Here is a 21,667-nt window from a genome sequence, read left to right as displayed (position 1 = left end):
AATCCAAACTAATTCTACATGTGCATAGACCGAGACAGAAATATCTTATACTGTCATTTGTGACTGATAATGGCACACCTGAAATTGGATCTTTCAGCTTTACTACAAACGCATAACGCAAGGTCCATTAGATCAGATGCCAACCGTTGGCCTGGCAGTCATGACTGACATCAATGAAAGTACTCAAAACAAGATTTACTCTTTGCTTTTGTCGACATTTAAAAATAGGTACAGATCAAGAAACAGAGGGCTTTCTCTCAGTAATTATCTGTGAAAATGAGTAAAAACAATAACTTCATTTAAATTACAAAAGTATGGCTAGAAACGGGTCTTGTACATTAAAATATTTTATTGTGATACAGACATTCCAGTGGGCTCAAATATCCTAATAATTAAAACATTGGTAAGAACAGGTATTTACAAATGAATATGCACAGTGGTAGTTTTATACAAACAGCAGTGAAACATATTGTACAAATTAAACACGTAAATTAAATGAATCAAGTTGCTATACAAAGGTACCATCGGCTGACTGTTTCGACTGATATACAGTAACTTTTTCTCTGGCCCAAGCAGACACTGAAATCTTTTTACTACAGCAACAGAAGGGGGACGCTGGACTGGAATCTAAAATGTTTCATGTAATAAAGACAGCTACGTCCTAACTGGGTCAGAAAAAGTATTACATTCCACATGTTAGACCTTTTATAGGACCACGCTCCATGCACAGTAGACTATATTGTGTAAATATTTTTCAGAAGTAGATTGTATCATGATGGTAACTGCAATCTGTGCTCATTAATATGATGAATGTAGGCACCGTACTCATCTATGTACTGGTACCCATGGAAGGCATTGTTTTGGTGCATCTAAAATAGGTGCGCCGGGCTTATTTATCCAGGCAAATGATGAGTCATTCTGCGCACATTTCTATTTAACTGTTTTTATCTGAGGTATTTGAGCGGGCACATTCGACAACTACGCATTCTGTAGTCTCATTCATCCAGAGTACTTTTCAGATACATTGTTTTTAAAGAACTATTTGGTGATAAAAGGTACTTGGTCAATTCAGCTATGAGAAGCACGGGTTCAAATTTAGCTTCATTGTTTAATTCCAGCTGTGTTGTTCCGGAGGACATCAATGTGAAGCAAATGACCTCTTCCATAATCCTTTTCAAGGTGTAAGATCAATCACTTCTTCAGCTGCTGAGGAGTGCTGAAAGCTTCGTATACATTAGCAGCAAAGTCTTTGACTTGTTCCATCATCAACAGGTCCTATAGAGGAAGATCATGATTGCACAACTGTATTAGTATAAACAATGCCAAACAGAGGAATTTGCACTTGAGGTCTCTAGAAGTGATTTTTGGGGGTCAGAAAAGTGGCCACAGATAAAACTGGTGGAGCTACCTACAAAGGGCGATTGTGTGTGTGTGTGTCAGTTTTTTTTTCGATGTGGTCTCTTGGCACATTCAGCAGATGTGGTATTGGGGCCCAAGTGGGTGGCAGGACAAAAGGCTGGCGGCATGGGCTGTATCTGACTGTCCGCTAGTGATGCCACTGACAATTCCATAATACGTTACATTAAACTATCCACATTTGTGTAGCGCATATCTATTATTTCTATAGCACTACAGCGCTTTGAAAGTCTGGAAGACCCTGGTATATTCATTATGTCTGGAGATTTTTACTGACAAGTCAAGGTTGCCTTTGGTTACGGAACATGAGTTTGTCTAATATTTGTAAAATTGTGTCAAAAAAAAGAATGTGTTTTTAGGAAATCCACCTTTTTCTTGTGTTCTGCCAATTATTTTTTGACTGTGAAAATCTGGTATTTGACCTCTGTACTAGCTGGGCCTCCTAATACGACCTCTAAAAACAACGAGCATTGGCAAAGCCAATTGGTCTCACCTTTGTGACCTATTGGCTTTGCCAATGGTTTGTAGGTATACTGCGCAGCATTGTGGCTAAAGTTAAACAAACACAAAAATAAGCTGTTGAGAGTGCTACATCATTTTGCAGGTGTTCGCACCACACATAAGCATGACCACAAAATGACACAGCTTTTTTGTTGTTGCTTTTTTTTTTAGTTACAGATCCGAGTAGAATCGGTAACCAAAGAGAAAAAAAAAAAAAAACGTAAAACGAACAAACCTTTCTTTAAAAAAAAAAAAAAGAACACAAGAGGGGTGTTCACTCAAAAGAACACAGGGGATAGAGAGGTCTGACAAAGCAACATGAGGTAAGGTCGGAGGGGTTTGAGAAAGCAAACGCAACAGCGGGAGTGCAGGGGGTTGTAAAGGGCGCCAGAAATGGAAAGCAACATGGACGGTATGAGGAGGAAACGAGGAGAAGCAGATAGGCATGCACAACATGTTGGGGGGGGGGGGGGGGGGGGAGGGGGTAGGGTGATAGAGAGCAATGGGAAGATAAGTACACAAGGTTAACAGTTTAACAGTTCAAAAACACATGCAGTCTAATGGAGTGCTTCACATTCAAGAATGAAGTAGTGCTTGAAAAGCATGCAGTGGAAACACTGTTGACAGCCAATCAACACAATGGTAAGGAGGGAATGCTCCATGGGAGGGACAAACACAACATTGACCAGCTGGGGCACGAATAAGAAGCAGCCAAATAAGAGTGGCAAGGAAACAAAATCAACGGTAAGGAATGGGAGGACACCAAGCCCCTCCACATTGTTGTTAAGCCACACAACAGACAGTGCACAAGCCGTCCACAGACTCAACCTAAAAAAGGTTTGTGCTTTTTAGATATTTGTGACCTTTGTAAGTAGCTGTAACTGTATGAAAATGTTCTATGTAGCTACACTAACTTTTAAAGTTGGATGAACATGTTTGTACAACAGTCTGCAGAGAACAGGGTTGAAATATGTGACTAACAACCTAATTGTCTTACCTATTTTTAGTAAATAACTACAAACTTCAAATCTGCAGCATGCCTGTAAGTATAACAAACTCAATGGAAACAATGGATTCCGATTATCCACATTCCTTGTCTAGGTTTTATAATTTTTAGATAGCCTGTCTAATGATTACATTTTGGATTTCTGTTGTGTAGTACACAACACTGGAATAGCACTGCAGTAGTGCAGGAGTCTAAAAGTCACTCAGTTTACTCAATAGAGGTGTGGGAACTTTGTGAAATTTAGCTTGATGTGCGCGTTCTCTCAGATAAAAAGCTGCTTCCTACAGAAGAACATAAGATTGGACTGTTCTGAGAATTTCTACTGCCTGACAGAGCTCCAGGTACAATCCTCCCAAAAGTCATCCATCTTCAAACTGCATTGTAAAAGTTGAGGAAGACACTTTCTTAGAGAATAGAAAGGACAAAGGGGTCTTGGTTCATCCATTGGTACCACTTTGCCATGTGGTGCTTCTGTACTGAAGATAAAGTATCAGGAATCAGAGCGGCACATGCCTAGTGGAGAACCAGACAGGATGCACGTAGATATTTCTTCAGCTTTCACATATGAAAGTTCTCCCCTGTGTTGCAAGAGTGAAGAAATCCCTGCAGACTCAAGGAGTTAGCGTGGTTAGAGAGGAAACTGAGGAACTAGTTGCAGATGAGCAGATTGCCATGGGCCTGAAATGGTGATATGGACAGCCCTGTGAAATGGAAATCTCGGGCTCTACGTCTACCAACCTTGAAAAATTGACATTACATACTTTTTAATAAGGATGTATGCTGCTATGAGTGAGCCGAATCATTTTTATAAAGCCAAACATTTTAAAAACGGTCTTTGCTAAACAAATTTGCATTGGGCACTGCTTTCTGCCAGAGTCAAAAACAAATGCAAGTGTGTTTGATTTTTCATTTCTACAGCCAAATCCAATTCCTTTTTGCTATATTCTTCAATACCTACATCACATTCCCTTCATTTTTGTGACATTTTAAAACCTACGTTGATATTCTGGTCAGCTCTTAATTATGAATTCCATGAATTTCTCTGAAGGAACATTGCTGATTGAACCAGCATCATGGGTGAGCCAATAGGAACCAGATTATGCACTGAGTGCTCAGTCACAGCTCATATCAGGAATGTGACCCCCCCCCCCCCCCAGCCCAAGCCAGTTTTTTTTAAGTGCCCAATTCAGAAGGAGATCTATGCAGTGTACTTTGTGTCTGGATCTGTGTATTAAACAAACTTGTTTGATTGGCTTTAAGTTGTATATAATTGTGGTATAAGGATTTGCTGTTGACGTGGCAACATCCTGCCAACTATATAGCTTGGGTGATTGTTCTGAAAATCACAGCTTCAGGAAATCTGTCCAAAATATTCTGTTGGGTACTGTTATTACTATATGTTGAAAATAATGAGTAAGATGCACTGCTGAACAAGAAGTGTTGTTCAATGATTATCAAAATGTCATATTTGAACTGCTGCATGTATTTTGGATGGGCAGTCCAATGTGTTATGGAATGACCAGTGGAAACAAAGCAAACAATGCAGATAATATATTTTTGATTACCTAGTAGTATATATTATACCACAAATTATTTAGCTATGTGAATTACTTATACAAAATAGATTAATACGTTTTGGGGGATTTTCTGCTGAGACATACATCATCGAGCAATTGTAACCATTCAACAGAGTAGGCAAATTCAAGGGTTAGCATTATCACACACGGAAGTCGGTCATATATCTATAGGTTTTCTATAGTAACTGCATTAATAACGCACACCTTAGATACAGGAAACCTATGAGATAGCAACTGGTTCTGTATCCTGGGATTGGGAATTTTCTGGGAGAACCCACAAAACTTGGAAAAATCTCATAAAACCATTCTAAAAACAGCTTATTGGTCCTATGTAAGAAACAATTCCATTTGCTGTAAACCATATGGTTGGTTGACCAACTTATTTATTGATTTCAAGTGGTACCTCAGTATGAACCGTACCTAGATCTTATACCTGATTTATTGGGGAAGGGCCTGTATACACGCTTTCGCTTTGAGAGTCTTCCGCTGCTGTCCTTATCAAGACGTTGGGGACCAACTCTACTTTCTGACTTATGCCCAGTTTGTCGTGGTAGCTCAGAAACTGTAGAACATTTTATGTTTTTCTGTCCTGCATATTCTATTCCACGGTCAAAATGGATTTGTGCAATTTGTCGAGACTTGGGTCTGAGCCAGTGCTGTACAGCTATAAGAATTTTAAAAAGTGATACCTCTAATTTTTTAATCCTTGCGGTTAGCAAGTTCCTTGTGGCCGCTTGCCATGTACGAAGTCGTTTTTTTAAATAATTCCTTTTGAAATTAATATTAGGTACACAGGCATTTTAAAGCTATGAAGTTTAAGATTGTATTCTATTAGTTTTAGGTTCCTTTATATTTTTGTATATGTTTTAAATTCCGAAACCAATTGTATTATGCTGCTTTGATGGTTATGATAACCGAATAAAGGCTTGTTGTTGAACTGCTGAACTATGAGATAGCTAAAAAAAAAAACATTTAATCTGCAATAGGTTTGAGGTATGTTTTTTATTCCACTAGGGTCACACAATGTTTACAGGCATCAGAGGATTTTCAGTTCCATGTTTGTGAGGTCTAATCAAATGAGATTATTAGGACTACAGTGAACGATTCAGTTGCCAGCACTGGCATGAACCATATGACGTTACTCTGTTTCCAGGGACACTAATTTTGGATGCAACCTAGATCTGCTTCTGAGGATCATAGAGGCCAACACGACTCCTTAGTAATGATATCTGAGTCTCATCTAGAAGACCAGGTTAGTTTTAAGGTAGAGAAGGAGTTTGTAAGCTTTGAGAAAAAGAAAATATTAATAAGGTCCATTATGAAAGCTACGTATAGGACATTACTCAGTTCTTAGGCTATAGTATTTGCATGTAAAGGTCCAATTTTGTGAGGTTCAGATAGATGAAATATAGAAGGGAGATCGAGGTTTCTAATTTTCCTTGACAAGTCATTTGTTGGCATCTCACCAGTACTTTCTGTCCAGAATGAGAGTTACGAACACAGAGAGACATGCTGTTCCCAATATGTCTGCCCCTAGATGTGGGTTTTAACACCACTAAAGGTTACCTTCTAGAGAAGTATACAAACATCACTAGAAAGTGACATACACGAAAGAAACAGCAAGGGTTACTCAGATCCCAAAAAGTATTTGAAAGCTTTACCCAAAAATTCAATTCACAGAATAATTGCCCTATTCTTTTGAAGAAAACACTTTTGAATACCAAAATAACCTGGTTCACATAAATACTAAGACATCTGCAGCATAAAATGTACCTTCATTTTTTAAATCAATTATTGCATTTAGATCTGTTTAGTTTATATAATTTAACCCCCTAGCTGGCCAGGGTTTCCACCCCCAGTGCAAAGTCCTTATTTAGGACTGGCGTTAGCCAAGACCTTTTGATTTTACTAAACTATATATAATATACATACATATAGGAGATTTGAGTCACCTCTCCTCAACCAATTGTGTTATGTTCTGTGATTCACATTTTGCTTCCACCCACTACAATATATAGCACGGGGCAAGGGGTCAGCGTACTTAAGCCACCATTGGTTAGCTTCACTCTGAGTGACTGCATTTTGCTCTTGCAAGGACCACATTCACAAACAAGCTAGTTCCTTTCTGTGCCAATGTTTTTGTTATTACTTTATAAACTACACTAGGGATGCCTTTGTGTTTAGAACCTGATGCGATAGTAGGGTGCTTCTAATGCTCATTCGATCTTTATCAGATACCACATCCTGCCTACTATGCTGTTGTAAATTCCTTCTGTAGTGTTTTGCTTTTCTGACTTCTGTTATTTTGACAGCATACCATGTGTTCATTTGAATCTGTTGTGTATTGTTATCCTCTTTTTAAGTTTTACGTTTCTCTCTCCTTTCTTTTCTAATTTCTTTCTTTCCTTCCTCCTTTTTTTCCATTCTTTCTCTTGCCTTCTTTCATTCTTGAGTTTCATTTTTTTCCTTCTTTCTCCCCTTCCTTCTTTTCCAGTCCTTTCTCTTATCCTTCTCTTTCCTTCTTCCATTCATTCTTTCTCTTCGCTCTTTCCTTCCTTTTTCCTTTCCTTCTTACTTGCCTTTTTTATTGGCATCTCTGTTTCTTGCATTCTTTGTTTCTTTCGTAAAGGCAAGACTTTTTAAGTAGTTACCTTTAGTGCCTGGGTTACTATGGTACGGTGTGGCTTTTTGAGACCCCAAAAACTTTGTATTCATTTTTTTTGTTTTTTTTGACTGATGAGGACCCGGCATATTTCCACACAATAAAGTTTGGCAAAAACCAGGACAAAACAAAACTAGAATTACCAGAAAGATAACAGCTAATGCCGGACCTATTGGCTTTAGTCAATGCTTATTTGAAATTTGTGGCACTTCGGGTCCAAGCTTTCATAACTTTTTCCCCACAAAAAGTATCCAGGTCAATTTTTGATTCTTTTTTCTTAAAATCTCGGGGTTTAAAAAGTTCCCAAGGTTTGTGGATTTTCCTGGAAGAAACTGAATACATAGGCAAACTATAGCACTAATTGAAAAAAAAAAATGGGGAACAAAAGGAAGTGAATGTTTATTGTTTTTTATTTTTAAATGGCATTAACAAACGGATTACTGTGAACATATCAACACCTCACCAGCTTTCAAGAACAAGCAGAGCTCTTAAAACTAAAACCTCACTACCATATTTTTTCTAGCAACCACCCAGTGTTCCCACACATCTCCCAACAAAAACGGTACCCCACTTCTGTGGCTGGGCCTAGCGCCCGCAACAGGAGTGCATTAAACCAGAGATCATGCGAGGTGCATATTGACTTCGTGTGGTCACAGTTGTCACTTGTTCTAGTGTTCACTAAACCAGAGATCATGCGAGGTGTATATTGACTTCGTGTGGTCACAGTTGTCACTTGTTCTAGTGTTCCTGTGGCAGGCACGAGGCCCCGTCAAAAAAGTGGGCACCGTTTTATTAACCGGTTCTGTGCCCAGGACGTAATGGTTACGTCCTGAGGCACAGTGCTGCTGTGCCCAGGACGTAACCATTACGTCCTAGGCACACAGCCCAGAGGGAGCGCTAGCTCTCCCTCTGTGGGGTTCCCCCCCACCCCCACTAAGGCAGGGATGGAAGGGGAAGCCCTTCCACCCCCGACCCCCCCCCGTGACGTCAGCGAGCGAGCGCTGACAATCACAGAGCCTCCCCATCGCGCGATCGAAAGAGAAATGCTTTGCATTTCTCTTTCGATCACGTGGGGGAGGCCCGGAGAGGCTTCAAAGGGAAGGAAATGTATTTCCTTCCCTTTGAAGTCTCTCCAAGCGTTTCAAAAGCCGGATTGCTTGCAATTCGGCTTTTGAAACGCCCACTAGACACCAGGGATGTTTTTTTTTTTGTGTGAAATTGTCATAAGGGAGCGACCCCTTGGGCAAGGGACGCTCCCAGGGGGGGCATTTTTTTGGAAGGCCTTTTCTGCCCCCCCGGGGGCAGAAACCTCTAGGCACCAGGGATCATTTTTTTTGTTTACTTTTTTGTTTTAGGTGTGGGGAGTGACCCCCTGAGGCAAGGGTTGCTCCCCTAAGGGGCAAATTATATTTAGGCTATTTCTGCCCCCCTTGGGGGTAGATCAGCCTATTCTGATGAGGCCAATCTGCCCCCAAGGGGGGCAGAAACCACTAGACACCAGGGAGTTTTTTTTTTTTACGTGAATTTCACACAAGGGGAGCGACCCCTTAGGCAAGGGTCGCTCCCCTGGGGGGGAAAATTGTATTTAGGCCATTTCTGCCCCCTTTGGGGCAGAAACCTCTAGGCACCAGGGCAAAATGTTTTTTTTTTTTTTTTTTTAAGAGATGGGGAGCGACCCATTAGGCAAGGGTCGCTCCCCTGGGGGGAAAATTGTATTTAGACCATCCATTTCTGCCCCCTTGGGGGCAGATTGGCCGATTTTAGGTCAATCTGCCCCCAATGGGGCAGAAACCACTAGGCACTGGGGATTTTTTTTTTGGCGCCAATGTCACGCAGGGGGGAGCGACCCCGTAGGCAAGGGTCACTCCCTGGGGGGGGGGGGATTATTTTAGGCCATTTCTGCCCCCCTGGGGGGGTAGATCAGCCTATTTTGATTATGCCAAACTGCCCCCAAGGGGGGCAGAAACCACTAGGCACCAGGGATTTTTTTTTTTTTTGTTTTACAGATGGGGAGCGACCCCTTGGACAAGGGTCGCTGCCCTGGAGGGGAAAATTGTATTTAGGCCATTTCTGCCCCCTTTGGGGCAGAAACCTCTAGGCACCAGGGCAAAATGTTTTTTTTTTTTTTTTTTTAAGAGATGGGGAGCGACCCATTAGGCAAGGGTCGCTCCCCTGGGGGGAAAATTGTATTTAGACCATTTCTGCCCCCTTGGGGGCAGATTGGCCGATTTTAGGTCAATCTGCCCCCAATGGGGCAGAAACCACTAGGCACTGGGGATTTTTTTTTTGGCGCCAATGTCACGCAGGGGGAGCGACCCCGTAGGCAAGGGTCACTCCCTGGGGGGGGGGGGGGGGGCGGCAAATTTATTTTAGGCCATTTCTGCCCCCCCCCCCCGGGGGCAGATCGGCCTATTGTTATTAGGCCGATCTGCCCCCAGGGAGGGCAGAAACCTCTAGGCGCCAGGGCAAATTTTTTTGGGGTGTTTTTTTTTTTGTTTGTTTGTTTTTTTTAGAGATGGGGAGCGACCCATTAGGCAAGGGTCGCTCCCCTGGGAGGCAAATTGTATTTAAACCATTTCTGCCCCCCTTGGGGGCAGATTGGCCGATTTTAGGTCAATCTGCTACCAAGGGGGCAGAAACCACTAGGCACCGGGGATGGTTTGTGGACAAATTTATTTTAGGCCATTTCTGCCCCCCTCTGGGGCCGGCTGAGCTAGAGGCCAAAATCTACAGGTAGGCACTTTGCAAAAAACACCTATGTTTTCTTTCAAAAAATGTGATGTGTCCACGTTGTGTTTTGGGGCATTTCCCGTCACGGGCCCTAGGCCTACCCACACAAGTGAGGTATCATTTTTATCGGGAGACTTGGGGGAACGCTGGGTGGAAGGAAATTTGTGGCTCCTCTCAGATTCCATAACTTTCTGTCACCGAAATGTGAGGAAAACGTGTTTTTTTAGACAAATTTTGAGGTTTGCTAAGGATTCTGGGTAACAGAACCTGGTCAGAGCCCCACAAGTCACCTCATCTTGGATTCCCCTAGGTCTCTAGTTTTAAAAAATGCACAGGTTTGGTAGGTTTCCCTAGGTGCCGGCTGAGCTAGAGGCCAAAATCTACAGGTAGGCACTTTGCAAAAAACACCTCTGTTTTCTTTCAAAAAATGTGATGTATCCACGTTGCGTTTTGGAGCATTTCCTGTTGCGGGCGCTAGACCTACCCACACAAGTGAGGTATCATTTTTATTGGGAGACTTGGGGGGAACGCTGGGTGGAAGGAAATGTGTGGCTCCTCTCTGATTCCAGAACTTTCTGTCACCAAAATTGAGGAAAATGTGTTTTTTTAGCCAAAGTTTGAGGTTTGCAAAGGATTCTGGGTAACAGAACCTGGTCAGAGCCCCACAAGTCACCCCATCTTTGATTCCCCTAGGTCTCTAGTTTTCAAAAATGCACAGGTTTGGTACGTTTCCGTAGGTGCCGGCTGAGCTAGAGGCCAAAATCTACAGGTAGGCACTTTGCAAAAAACACCTCTGTTTTCTTTCAAAAAATGTGATGTGTCCACGATGCGTTTTGGGGCGTTTCCTGTCGCGGGCGCTAGGCCTACCCACACAAGTGTGGTATCATTTTTATCGGGAGACTTGGGGGAACATAGATTAGCAAAACAAGTGTTATTGCCTCTTGTCTTTCTCTACATTTTTTCCTTCCAAATATAAGTGTGTGTAAAAAAGACATCTATTTGAGAAATGCCCTGTAATTCACATGCTAGTATGGTCACCCCGGAATTCAGAGATGTGCAAATAACCACTGCTCCTCAACACCTTATCTTGGGCCCAGTTAGGAAATACAAAGGTTTTCTTGATAGCTATTTTTCAGTCTTTATATTTCAGCAAATGAATTGCTGTATACCCGGTATAGAATGAAAACGCACTGCAGGGTGCAGCTCATTTATTGGCTCTGGGTACCTAGGGTTCTTGATGAACCTACAAGCCCTATATATCCCCACAACCAGAGGAGTCCAGCAGACGTAACGGTATATTGCTTTCGAAAATCTGACATTGCAGGAAAAAGTTACAGAGTAAACCGTAGAGAAAAATTGATGTTTTTTTCACCTCAATTTCAATATTTTTGTTTTTCAGTTGTTATTTTTTGTAGGAAACCCTTGTAGGATCTACACAAATGACCCCTTGCTGAATTCAGAATTTTGTCTACTTTCCAGAAATGTTTAGGTTTCTGGGATCCAACATTGGTTTCACACCCATTTCTGTCACTGACTGGAAGGAGGCTGAAAGCACAAAAGATTGTAAAAATGGGGTATGTCCCAGTAAAATGCCAAATTTGTGTTGAAAAATTGGGTTTTCTGATTCAAGTCTGCCTGTTCCTGAAAGCTGGGAAGCTGGTGATTTTAGCACCGCAAACCCTTTGATGATGCCATTTTCAGGGAAAAAACCACAAGCCTTCTTTTGCAGCCACTTTTTCACATTTTTTTGAGAAAAAAAAACCGATTTTTTCACTGTATTTTGGCTAATTTCTTGGCCTCCTTTAGGGGAACCCACAAAGTCTGGGTACCTCTAGAATCCCTAGGATGTTGGGAAAAAAAGGACGCAAATTTGGCTTGGCTAGCTTATGTGGACAAAAAGTTATGAGGGCCTAAGCGCGAACTGCACCAAATAGCCAAAAAAAGGCCTAGCACAGGAGGGGGGAAAAGGCCTGGCAGCGAAGGGGTTAAGAGAATTGTGAGATTGCCCTGTCTGGTAGTCTTCGACCGCTAAAATCAGGAGGTGAACACCGTGCAAGAGATTGTATGGGCTAAACAGACTTAAATATAAACAAAGACAGGCAATATTTCAAACGTGCATGGTTTAAATATTTACTCCGTATTTTAGAGTCTGACCGACTATCGAAAGCATGTCAGTTTATAACAAGCAGTAAACCACGAGCATGATAAAAACTAAAATAAGTAAGCAACTGCTTTACAAATATCACGGCATTCTGGGAATGGATGCAAAGACCAGGTGCAATTAATATACGGATTAGGTCTGAAAGGAATTTTTAAATAGTAAAATTGTCTAATGAAATCGAAGATTATGGGCACATGGTAAAATATTCTACTGATCACCAACAGTTTTTCAAGCGTTACCGGGCGGGAATGATTGTTTAAAAAGCGGAATCATCAGATGTAAGGGTTTGGCTCCTCTTAACACTTTAATGTGAGTATTTATTCCACAGCTTGACTGGCATTTTTAATGACTCGAAACATTTTCTTTTTAATCTGCGACTGCAATGCGATTATTTTTTCCAAAGACAAACAGATTTCTTACCTGAACAAAGTGGCTGGGGGTTTCACTACACACTGTGTGGATCTGCCCGTTTACTATTGGAATAATTTTTGCTAGTGGAAGACCAACACTGGAGAGGATACAGAGAAAACACACACAACACAAAAATAAAGTATAAACCCATTACTGCTCACAATGTAAAAAGATTTTCTGTTTTGTAAATTAGTTATTGGAAATCGAACAAGCTTGCAAAACACTGTATATTTGCCTAAAAAACATGAGACATTCTCATTATAATGAAAATCTAAATAATCACTAAAATTCGCCACCTACGGTGAGCAATGACACCATTACCCTCATCACAGGTGGCACCTGCAAGGCCAGCTCGCTCCAGGGATAGAGGGAGTGATCGAGCCCTGTGCCTAGAACTCGTGGTGAAGGCAGCACGCAGCAGGATTTTCAGGTATGGGATCACGCTGCAGGCATGTACATGGCGTGCACCGAAAAGGCAAGCCCAAGGCTGTGGTTAATTGCTGAGGGAACAAGACAGATAATTTGAGTGGCGCAAAGTGATGCACTGCATCCAGAGCATTCTGCACATGCGCGAAGGCTCTGCGAAATGGGTTCTGGGCCATGGACACTGCACTCAGTTGGTCTGGGCTCTGGAGGTTAGTGGGCAGGGCCACGTCCAACTCATGTGCACATGCCCAGGGGCCTTCATAAGCGTTTTTACTGCCGCCAGTAACCAAAGTATAACACTATAAATAGACAAATGAATTGAACATAAAATTGCTAAAGTGAGTGTGACCTATGACCTCTTCCATCGGAGCCCAGTGAAATCTAGGTATGCTCAATACATTATAGGTATAATTCCCGGATTTTAGACGTGTGGTGCAGTTGGTGGACCACCACCCATTTCAATTTAGTGAAACTAATAATGTGAATGGTTATGTGACGTCAATAGTAATTTCACTTATGTAATTTGTGATGTCTGTGATAGGTGAGGTCAGGTACAGTGCACTTGGAGAATTAGGTTTAACTAACTGGTAAATTCGTTCTTTTGGAGGCGCATGAGCTTCAAATAACGAACCCAATTTAAAGGGTCACGGAGCACGCAAGGACTACTGCGCCGAACCAAGAGGGTTGAGGCTCTTTACTCCGAGTAGCCGACTTACTATGGACCCCGAGCAACTAGGCCAAGTACCCCTTCTGCACTGGACTCTCAAAAGTAGACGTGAACGAGCAGCCTAAGGCTCCCTCGGGGGCGGAGGTGTGAATACAGGTTAGTGAACACGACTCCTAACTCTAAGAGTGCACAGCAGTGTTACTAAATCATTGTCCAGTCAAATACTTATTTTTGTGATAAAAAGTAGTATTTTATTTCTAACTCTACGCATTCAAAGAGTTGTTATACAAAAATAAAGGACCACACATTTCCCCTTAAGGTTGGGGGCTCTGGTATTTTAACTGGCTAATCCCTGTCCTACCCATTGTTCATTACATAGTCGGGGTTATTCTCCATTCACTGGTGGTCACATCCAGGGAATGCTCACTAGTAAGCCTTACCTCAAGAGTCCTCTTCGAGTCTTAGAAAATAGTCAAAAGTGTCTTGGCGCCGAAGTGCTTTTAGCAGCAAGTTCTCTGGGGCCTGATAAGCATGTAAACAGGCTTACCTGCTTCAGCAGTGAGACAGCGTGCAGATTCTCAGTGGGTGTCCCACCAAAGGGCACTCGCAAATCTCTGGTCCTGTTCAGGGACTTGCCTGCAAACAGGAGGCGTGGAGCACTTGACAGGCAAAGGCTCTCTCTTGAGCTTAAGCAGTCGGCTTCAGCAGCGATGCGCTCCCTTGGATGGTAAAACCTGCACTCCCCAACAGGGAGGGGGAGTGAGGTGGGTTGGATTCCGATGCACCCAGTTGGGATCCCAACGATGTGGCAATGGGGCCATGGTGTCCTCCTTAGTTGACGGCGGCAACTCTGGTGCAATCCTAGATGCTTTCTTATGACCTATGGGTCACATGGCTTCACAGTTTTCAGGTCTTCGGTCTGATCCTCTACAGCACTCTTGAGAAAAGAAGTCCCTCCGGGCATACAGGGCTGCTGTAACACTACCAACCCACGATCCAGCCCTCACCACACAGTACTCCGTATCATGGCAGCCCCGCCTGGTATACAAGATTGCAGATAAAGTTCTGTGCAGGATTGGGCCCTAGTTGTCCGGTAGTATCTTCCACAGAAGCTCCTCCTTGCACACGGGGTCACAGAAACAAGGCCGTACTGGCTTTTATTCTTCCTGCACAGCACTATGCTCATGGCTAGCTTCACAGTGGCCCTCTTCCGGCATACAGGGTTTGACAACTTGAATCTATACATGCCCAATGACCCGATCGGTGCCACAGCCATATCCTCACACCTCGCACTGGTAGTCCAGTTGACATGGCTTACCACTGGACCTCGCTCCCTCCAACACTCTCCTCTTCCTCACAGGGCATTCTGGTCTTTGCAAGCAGGCAGGCACTAGTGTTCCAAGCTTCAGAGCAGGTGGTCTTGGAGTCCTTGGGTGATGTCCACTCACCCAGCAGGGAGACTAGTAGGCCTTAGCCCTCCAGTCCTGGTTACCAGCACAAGTCTTGCAGAGCTTCCTTTCCTCACAAAGCCCGTCTTGCTTCTTGCAGATGACAATTTTTGGGTTCTCAACCTCTTGTTCTTATAGTCCATTTCCAGACCCCAAATGTGATTCAGGGTCTGGATGTTTGAAGTTTTTGTTGTTGGGGTTCTGCTCCTTTTTAAGTACATACTTCTCCTCTCCCTCTTCCTTTGAAAAGCAGTCTCTCACAGCCGGAGAGACTTCGAAGCTGATAGTCCCACAAAACAGGCCATGGGAGATACTAGATATCTGGATGTCAGCCACAATGATGGGAGCATTAAAAGGTTAATCCCAGGCTTTCAGCCCAATTCTTTGTTCTCCTTATCAGCCCCATCTCCTTTCTGATATGTGTTCAGGCCCCTTTCTTGGGATCTCTCACTGACAACAGAGCACCTTTTAAAGTATACAGGGGGAGTCTCTCTCTTATCCTCCTGCAGTCTGCGCCCCTGCCCCAGCTCACAGGAATGCAGCGATACACAAATCTGTCTGGGGATTCCTATACCGCCTCATGTCAACAGGCAGGCCTGGTTTTCCCAAAATGGAACCCCGGGTCTTCCATGTAATGTATCATTACATTCACACTTAGACTCAGTGTACGCACATAGCACACACAGTGTCCAGTACTGTTACCTCCATTTATTTTTTCACCCCAGGCACAAATACATTGAGAACACACATTCACTCTGTGCCCTTTGCTCAGTGATGTAGCCTTACTTTATTGTGCCACGGTGTGACACTTGCAAACACACCCAGCGCCATCACACACATTGACTGAGCAAGCTCTGCACTACACCTTTCATGTATTGTATTTCTGGCAGGTGCACATAATGCACTGTGCAGCAATATATCTCTTATGTAATGTTCTCCTCACAGGTATACATACACCCAAATACATGCACACCACTATACCAATACTGTACCCTTCCTGGCACTCTTACAACCAATGCAGAGTGATTACTCCTGCACTGCGCACCACTTGTTTTTCTAACTGATGTTGGTGAAAAGGTGAGTTAAGCACAAAGCAGCAGAACTTCAAAAAAGGTGAGTTAGCCTGCAGGCCTCACTACAATGACAGGCTAAAATGGACCTGTTCATGCCTTCTAATCACTACACAGTATCCTGCCACCACCGTGCTTGTACTGCTGAACTCCTGGGGGAAGGTGGTAGCCTTTCACCACTATGAGGGCAGTGCTTTGGGTGCAACTGCCAGTCCAACAAGGCCGCAATCTGTGAGATAGGCCTACATCATGGTGCACACGCATGACACCTGTATTTGCCTACAACAACAAAAATCTGCATTACGGATCTAGACAACAGTACAGTTGGGCACTCAGGGCAGAAGTGTACCTCCATTATCATGCAGAGAATTTTTCTGTCCCAACACAACCAAAATCCATGATTGTTTCAGTTTAGTGGCGGCAGTGGTAATGAGAACCATTACTGGCTAACTTCAAAGCCGTTTAGTTTTTTTCTCAATCATAATTTTTTCACAAGCTTCTTTAATCATATAGTTTTGTAATTATATTTCTCTCTCTCCATATATATATATATATATATATATATATATATATATATATATATATATATATATATATATATATATATATATATATATATAAATATAAATATATATCATATTCAATATGAAAAAGTTACTTACCTGCGGTAACAATCTTTCTCGTGTAAACTTATATTCCTGCGGATTCCTCACCTGTTGAAGAATCCCAAGGCATATTCCCAAGCACCATAAACAGATACAGTGGGGATCCATAACAGACATGAACAAATTTAATTTCTAAAGAGTGAGAAGCCTGTGGCGTTCCAGTAGAACATATGACACCAACTTATAATTAGAACGTTTCTTTAGGAGGGGACCAGCTGCATTCTACAGCTTCTGGAGCTTTTTGAGTACCGATTGTCAGATGCCCATATAGAGGGCATTACAATAATCAATCCTTGATAAAATCAGAGCAATGACTACTGATTTTTGGAGTTGGAAAGGAATAAAAGGCAACACCTTCTTTAGGGACCTAAGCAGTAGAAAACAAAATTATGTCAATTTGTTAACTTGCTCTTTAAAGGATAGATCGGCATCGAAAATTACTCCAAGGTTTCTTATTTTGGGGATGGGCTGTGGAGGGGAGCCCAAGGCTTGTGGTCACCATGCGTGACCCCAAAAGGAGGAGTCCTTTTAAAAAAATAGAATCTCTGTTTTTTTCTGAATTTAATTTCAAACAATTGGCAATCATCCAATTGACGATGGTGTTCATACATTTATTGAATCGATCTACAACTCCCTCTACCTTACCAGGGATTGGGACCACGATCTGGGTATCATCAGCATAGGCCCTGTAGCAAAACCATAAGAGTAGATCGATGCTACATAAATGTTAAAAAGCTTAATAAGCAATCAAATCTGTCTCAGTACTGAAACCATTTTTAAAACCATACTGTGCATTCTCCAGAAAGTTATTCTCTTCCAAATGTCCAGATAGACTAGCATTGAGGTGTTTTTCGAGTAACTTAGCTGAGAAAGGAAGAAGCTGCTGTGAGATTGGGCGAAAGTTTTTCTCCTCATTGGGTCCAGCAACGGCTATTTTTTTTTTTTTTAACAAAGGTAGAATTGAGACCTTTTTCCAGGTGGCCGGAAAAGTGCCTGCAACTATAGTAATGTTCAGCAGGGTTATCAGGACTGGTGCAAGGCTTTGACCTGCAACGACCTGCACTATCTTAGGAGGGCAGGGCTTGGAAGGTGCACCAGATTTTACTTGATCAGTAAGCTCAGTAGTTTGGTCGATGCTCAGTAGTGGGAAGTCATGTAACACAGCTTTCCCGCAATCTAAATTCAAGGACACTTAAACTGGATTAGCTACAGAGCGGGTGGAATCAAATTCTCTACACATCGTTTCAACTGTTTTAAAAAAAAATCATCCAGTCTATATCAAAATACCTGACTGGTGGGGCAGCTGGAGCGGGGATTGGACTTGACAGAGATCTAACTACTTTAAAAAGTTCTCTTGAGGAGTTCAAGGCCAATTCGATTTTATCTGCAAAGAATTTGGTCTTTTCCTCCAATATTAGTTTTTTTACATTCATCAATGGCCTTTCATTCATTGTCTCTGCCTACCTCACTATAATCGCATCTCCAGGCTCTCTCGAGTCTACAGCATTTTGCTGGGGAAAACCATGAGGGAGATGGCTGTTTCCTATAAGATTTAACTATTTTTTTCTGGTGCTTGTTTTCAGACTTCAACCATTCATGGTAACCAGTGGCTGCTGCATTAGATTAATTGCCAAAGTCAGGTTTAGTCTGATCAAGGCTCTCTACCAGGGCTTTTTGTTTATCTTATTCCATAGACAAATAGTTTTACTCTGCGCTAGGGTTTTAGTATCTTGCAACAATGTTGAAATATTGAAGTTAAATTGGACTGACATATGGTCGGACCAGATCAAAGGCAGTATAACCTCACAACTGAGGCTGTGATCATTTGAGAAGATACCATCAAGGGTGTGACCAATTTTATGTGTGGCAAACTTTACTCTTTGATTCAGTTCAAAGCAACATACAGATTCTGCCAACAAAGCAGCATCTTTGTCATTCAAATCTTTCAAATGGAAATCAAAATCCTCTAGTATAGTGTAATTAGGGTTTTGTACACTAACATGATTACATATATAATCTAAAAAAGTGGCCACAGGTTTAGAGGGTCTATAAATCATAAGTCCACGAAGGTATAATGGTCTGTAATCTTACATCTAAACATCTACACAATTCAAAATGATGAAAGGATCGCATGATACTCAGCAAGTAGTGATGAGCTATTGCAAGGCCGCCACCAGGGTTACTTTGCCTATCATGTCTACTAATGGCGTAGCCTGACAGCAGTGCTGATACAACATCTGGATTAGAAGTATTTTTTAACCATGTTTCAGTTAAGAATACCAATTGAGGTTTGTGAGAGTCTAATAACTCAAAATATTAATATTTATGTTTGACAAGTGACCGAGCATTTATTAAAAAACAACTCAAAAAGTAGACTTTCTGCTCAGAAAATTCCGAGTGCTTAATGTAACGGGACCTATCTAGTCAAGGTATTAGGGCCACCATTGCAACAAAATGGTTTGAGTTTACTTCAGGGTCTAAAGACTACAGGCCAATCGCCTACCTGGAATATTAAGGCCTAACATGGCTACCTTAGAGTAGAAGTGTGCCTCGAAACAGCTAGGGGTTCTAGTGCATAGTGCATTCCGGGCTTGCATTTAGCGCGAGCTGCACAGTCGCTCTAACATGCAATCTTAAATAGTCTTTAGAGTGCATAGTGCGATGGATGCCTCCAAAATTAAAAGCTCAATAAAGTTAAAAATTGCCAGTTTAAAATGCCCAAATCAGGTTCGTACAACGGTATGCAGGGATTCTGCGTGGTCGCACTACCATGCCTCCAAAATTAAAAGCATAGTAAAGTTAAAAAATTACCAGTTAAAAATGTCCCCAACAGTTTCGTACAACAGTATGCAGGGATTCTGCCCCTCACAATCCTTTCAGGGTTTAAAACCTGATTTCTTTGGAGGTGAGATGATACTGCTTTTTTTAAACTTGTGTGAGTAAAACTCTTCAGAGTTTGAAGCTCCAGATCCGTGTCGAGTTCAGCACCCTCTACTGGCGGCATAGTAGCTTGATGTTTTCCGGAGCCAGTCCGACACCTGGGATTGTTCACCAGGAGAGGAATGTGTAAGTAGAAAGAACACTCAGAAATATATATATATATATATATATATATATATATATATATATATATATATATATATATATATGGAAAATGTCACTTACCCAGTGTACATCTGTTCGTGGCATTAGTCGCTGCAGATTCACATGCTGTGCACATCCCGCCATCTGGTGTTGGGCTCGGAGTGTTACAAGTTGTTTTTCTTCGAAGAAGTCTTTTCGAGTCACGAGACCGAGGGACTCCTCCCATTTTGACTCCATTGCGCATGGGCGTCGACTCCATCTTAGATTGTTTTCCCCGCAGAGGGTGAGGTAGGAGTTGTGTATGCTAGTAATAGTGCCCATGCAATGGAGTGAATGCGTATGTACATAATGAAGTTTAAAGTAATATATTTACAAATGTACAAATGTTTAAGATCTACTTCTAAACGGCTACAGGCTCCCGGGGAGGCGGGTGGGCGCATGTGAATCTGCAGCGACTAATGCCACGAACAGATGTACAGTGGGTAAGTGACATTTTCCGTTCGATGGCATGTGTAGCTGCAGATACACATGCTGTGCATAGACTAGTAAGCAGTTATCTCCCCAAAAGCGGTGGTTCAGCCTGTAGGAGTGGAAGTAGTTTGCATTAATGTTCTTAGTACAGCTTGACCTACTGTTGCCTGTTGTGCAGTTAACACATCTACACAGTAGTGCTTGGTAAATGTATGAGGCGTAGACCATGTTGCTGCCTTACATATTTCGTTCATTGGAATATTTCCTAGAAAGGCCATGGTCGCACCTTTCTTTCTGGTTGAGTGTGCCTTTGGTGTAATAGGCAGTTCTCTTTTAGCTTTAAGATAGCAGGTTTGAATGCACTTAACTATCCATCTAGCAATGCCTTGTTTTGAAATTGGATTTCCTGTATGAGGTTTTTGAAAGGCAATAAATAGTTGTTTTGTCTTTCAAATTAGTTTTGTTCTGTCAATGTAGTACATTAGTGCTCTTTTGATGTCTAATGTATGTAGTGCTCTTTCAGCTACAGAATCTGGCTGTGGGAAGAACACTGGTAATTCTACCGTTTGATTCAAGTGGAACGGTGAGATTACTTTTGGTAAAAATGTAGGATTTGTCCATAGAACAACTTTATTTTTGTGTATTTGAATAAATGATTCTTGTATGGTAAATGCTTGAATTTCACTCACTCTTCTTAGAGATGTGATGGCAATTAAGAATGCAACTTTCCACGTTAAGTATTGCATTTCACAAGAGTGCATGGGCTCAAAAGGTGGACCCATGAGTCGTGTTAAGACAATGTTGAGGTTCCATGAAGGAACTGGTGGTGTTCTTGGTGGTATAATTCTCTTTGGGCCTTCCATAAACACTTTTATGACTGGTATCCTAAATAATGAAGTTGAGTGCGTAATTTGCAGGTAAGCTGAAATTGCCGTAAGATGTATTTTAATGGAAGAGAAAGCTAGTTTTGATTTTTGCAAATATAGTAAGTATCCTACTATATCTTTTGCAGATGCGTGTAAAGGTTGAATTTGATTATTATGGCAGTAATAAACAAATCTTTTCCACTTATTTGCATAGCAGTGTCTAGTGGTAGGTTTTCTAGCTTGTTTTATGACCTCCATACATTCCTGTGTGAGGTCTAAGTGCCCGAATTCTAGGATTTCAGGAGCCAAATTGCTAGATAAAGCGATGCTGGATTTGGATGTCTGATCTGTTGTTTGTGTTGTGTTAACAGATCTGGTCTGTTTGGTAGTTTGACATGAGGTACTACTGAAAGGTCTAGTAGTGTTGTGTACCAAGGTTGCCTTGCCCATGTTGGTGCTATTAGTATGAGTTTGAGTTTGTTTTGACTCAACTTGTTTACTAAATA

The 21,667-nt window shown here is 41.9% G+C and overlaps 1 protein-coding gene across 1 annotated transcript in view; it reads right to left on the bottom strand.

The window, feature by feature from the left end:
• Window positions 1-331: 331 nt before the first annotated feature.
• The window catches only part of PEX3 (peroxisomal biogenesis factor 3), a 137,158-nt gene continuing 115,822 nt past the window's right edge, over window positions 332-21,667 (bottom strand). Inside the window, exons 11-12 of the mRNA XM_069235121.1 lie at window positions 12,474-12,561; window positions 332-1,275 (exon numbers count right to left, since the gene is read on the bottom strand). Of these exons, the coding sequence (XP_069091222.1) occupies window positions 1,192-1,275; window positions 12,474-12,561 (172 nt within the window). The 3' untranslated portion in view covers window positions 332-1,191. The remainder of the gene's footprint in view (window positions 1,276-12,473; window positions 12,562-21,667) is intronic.

Source organism: Pleurodeles waltl, chromosome 5 (assembly GCF_031143425.1).
Source record: "Pleurodeles waltl isolate 20211129_DDA chromosome 5, aPleWal1.hap1.20221129, whole genome shotgun sequence".
Classification (NCBI taxonomy): domain Eukaryota; kingdom Metazoa; phylum Chordata; class Amphibia; order Caudata; family Salamandridae; genus Pleurodeles; species Pleurodeles waltl.
The sequence above is the reverse complement of the archived record's forward strand: the minus strand, read 5'-3'. Positions and strand labels throughout refer to the sequence as shown.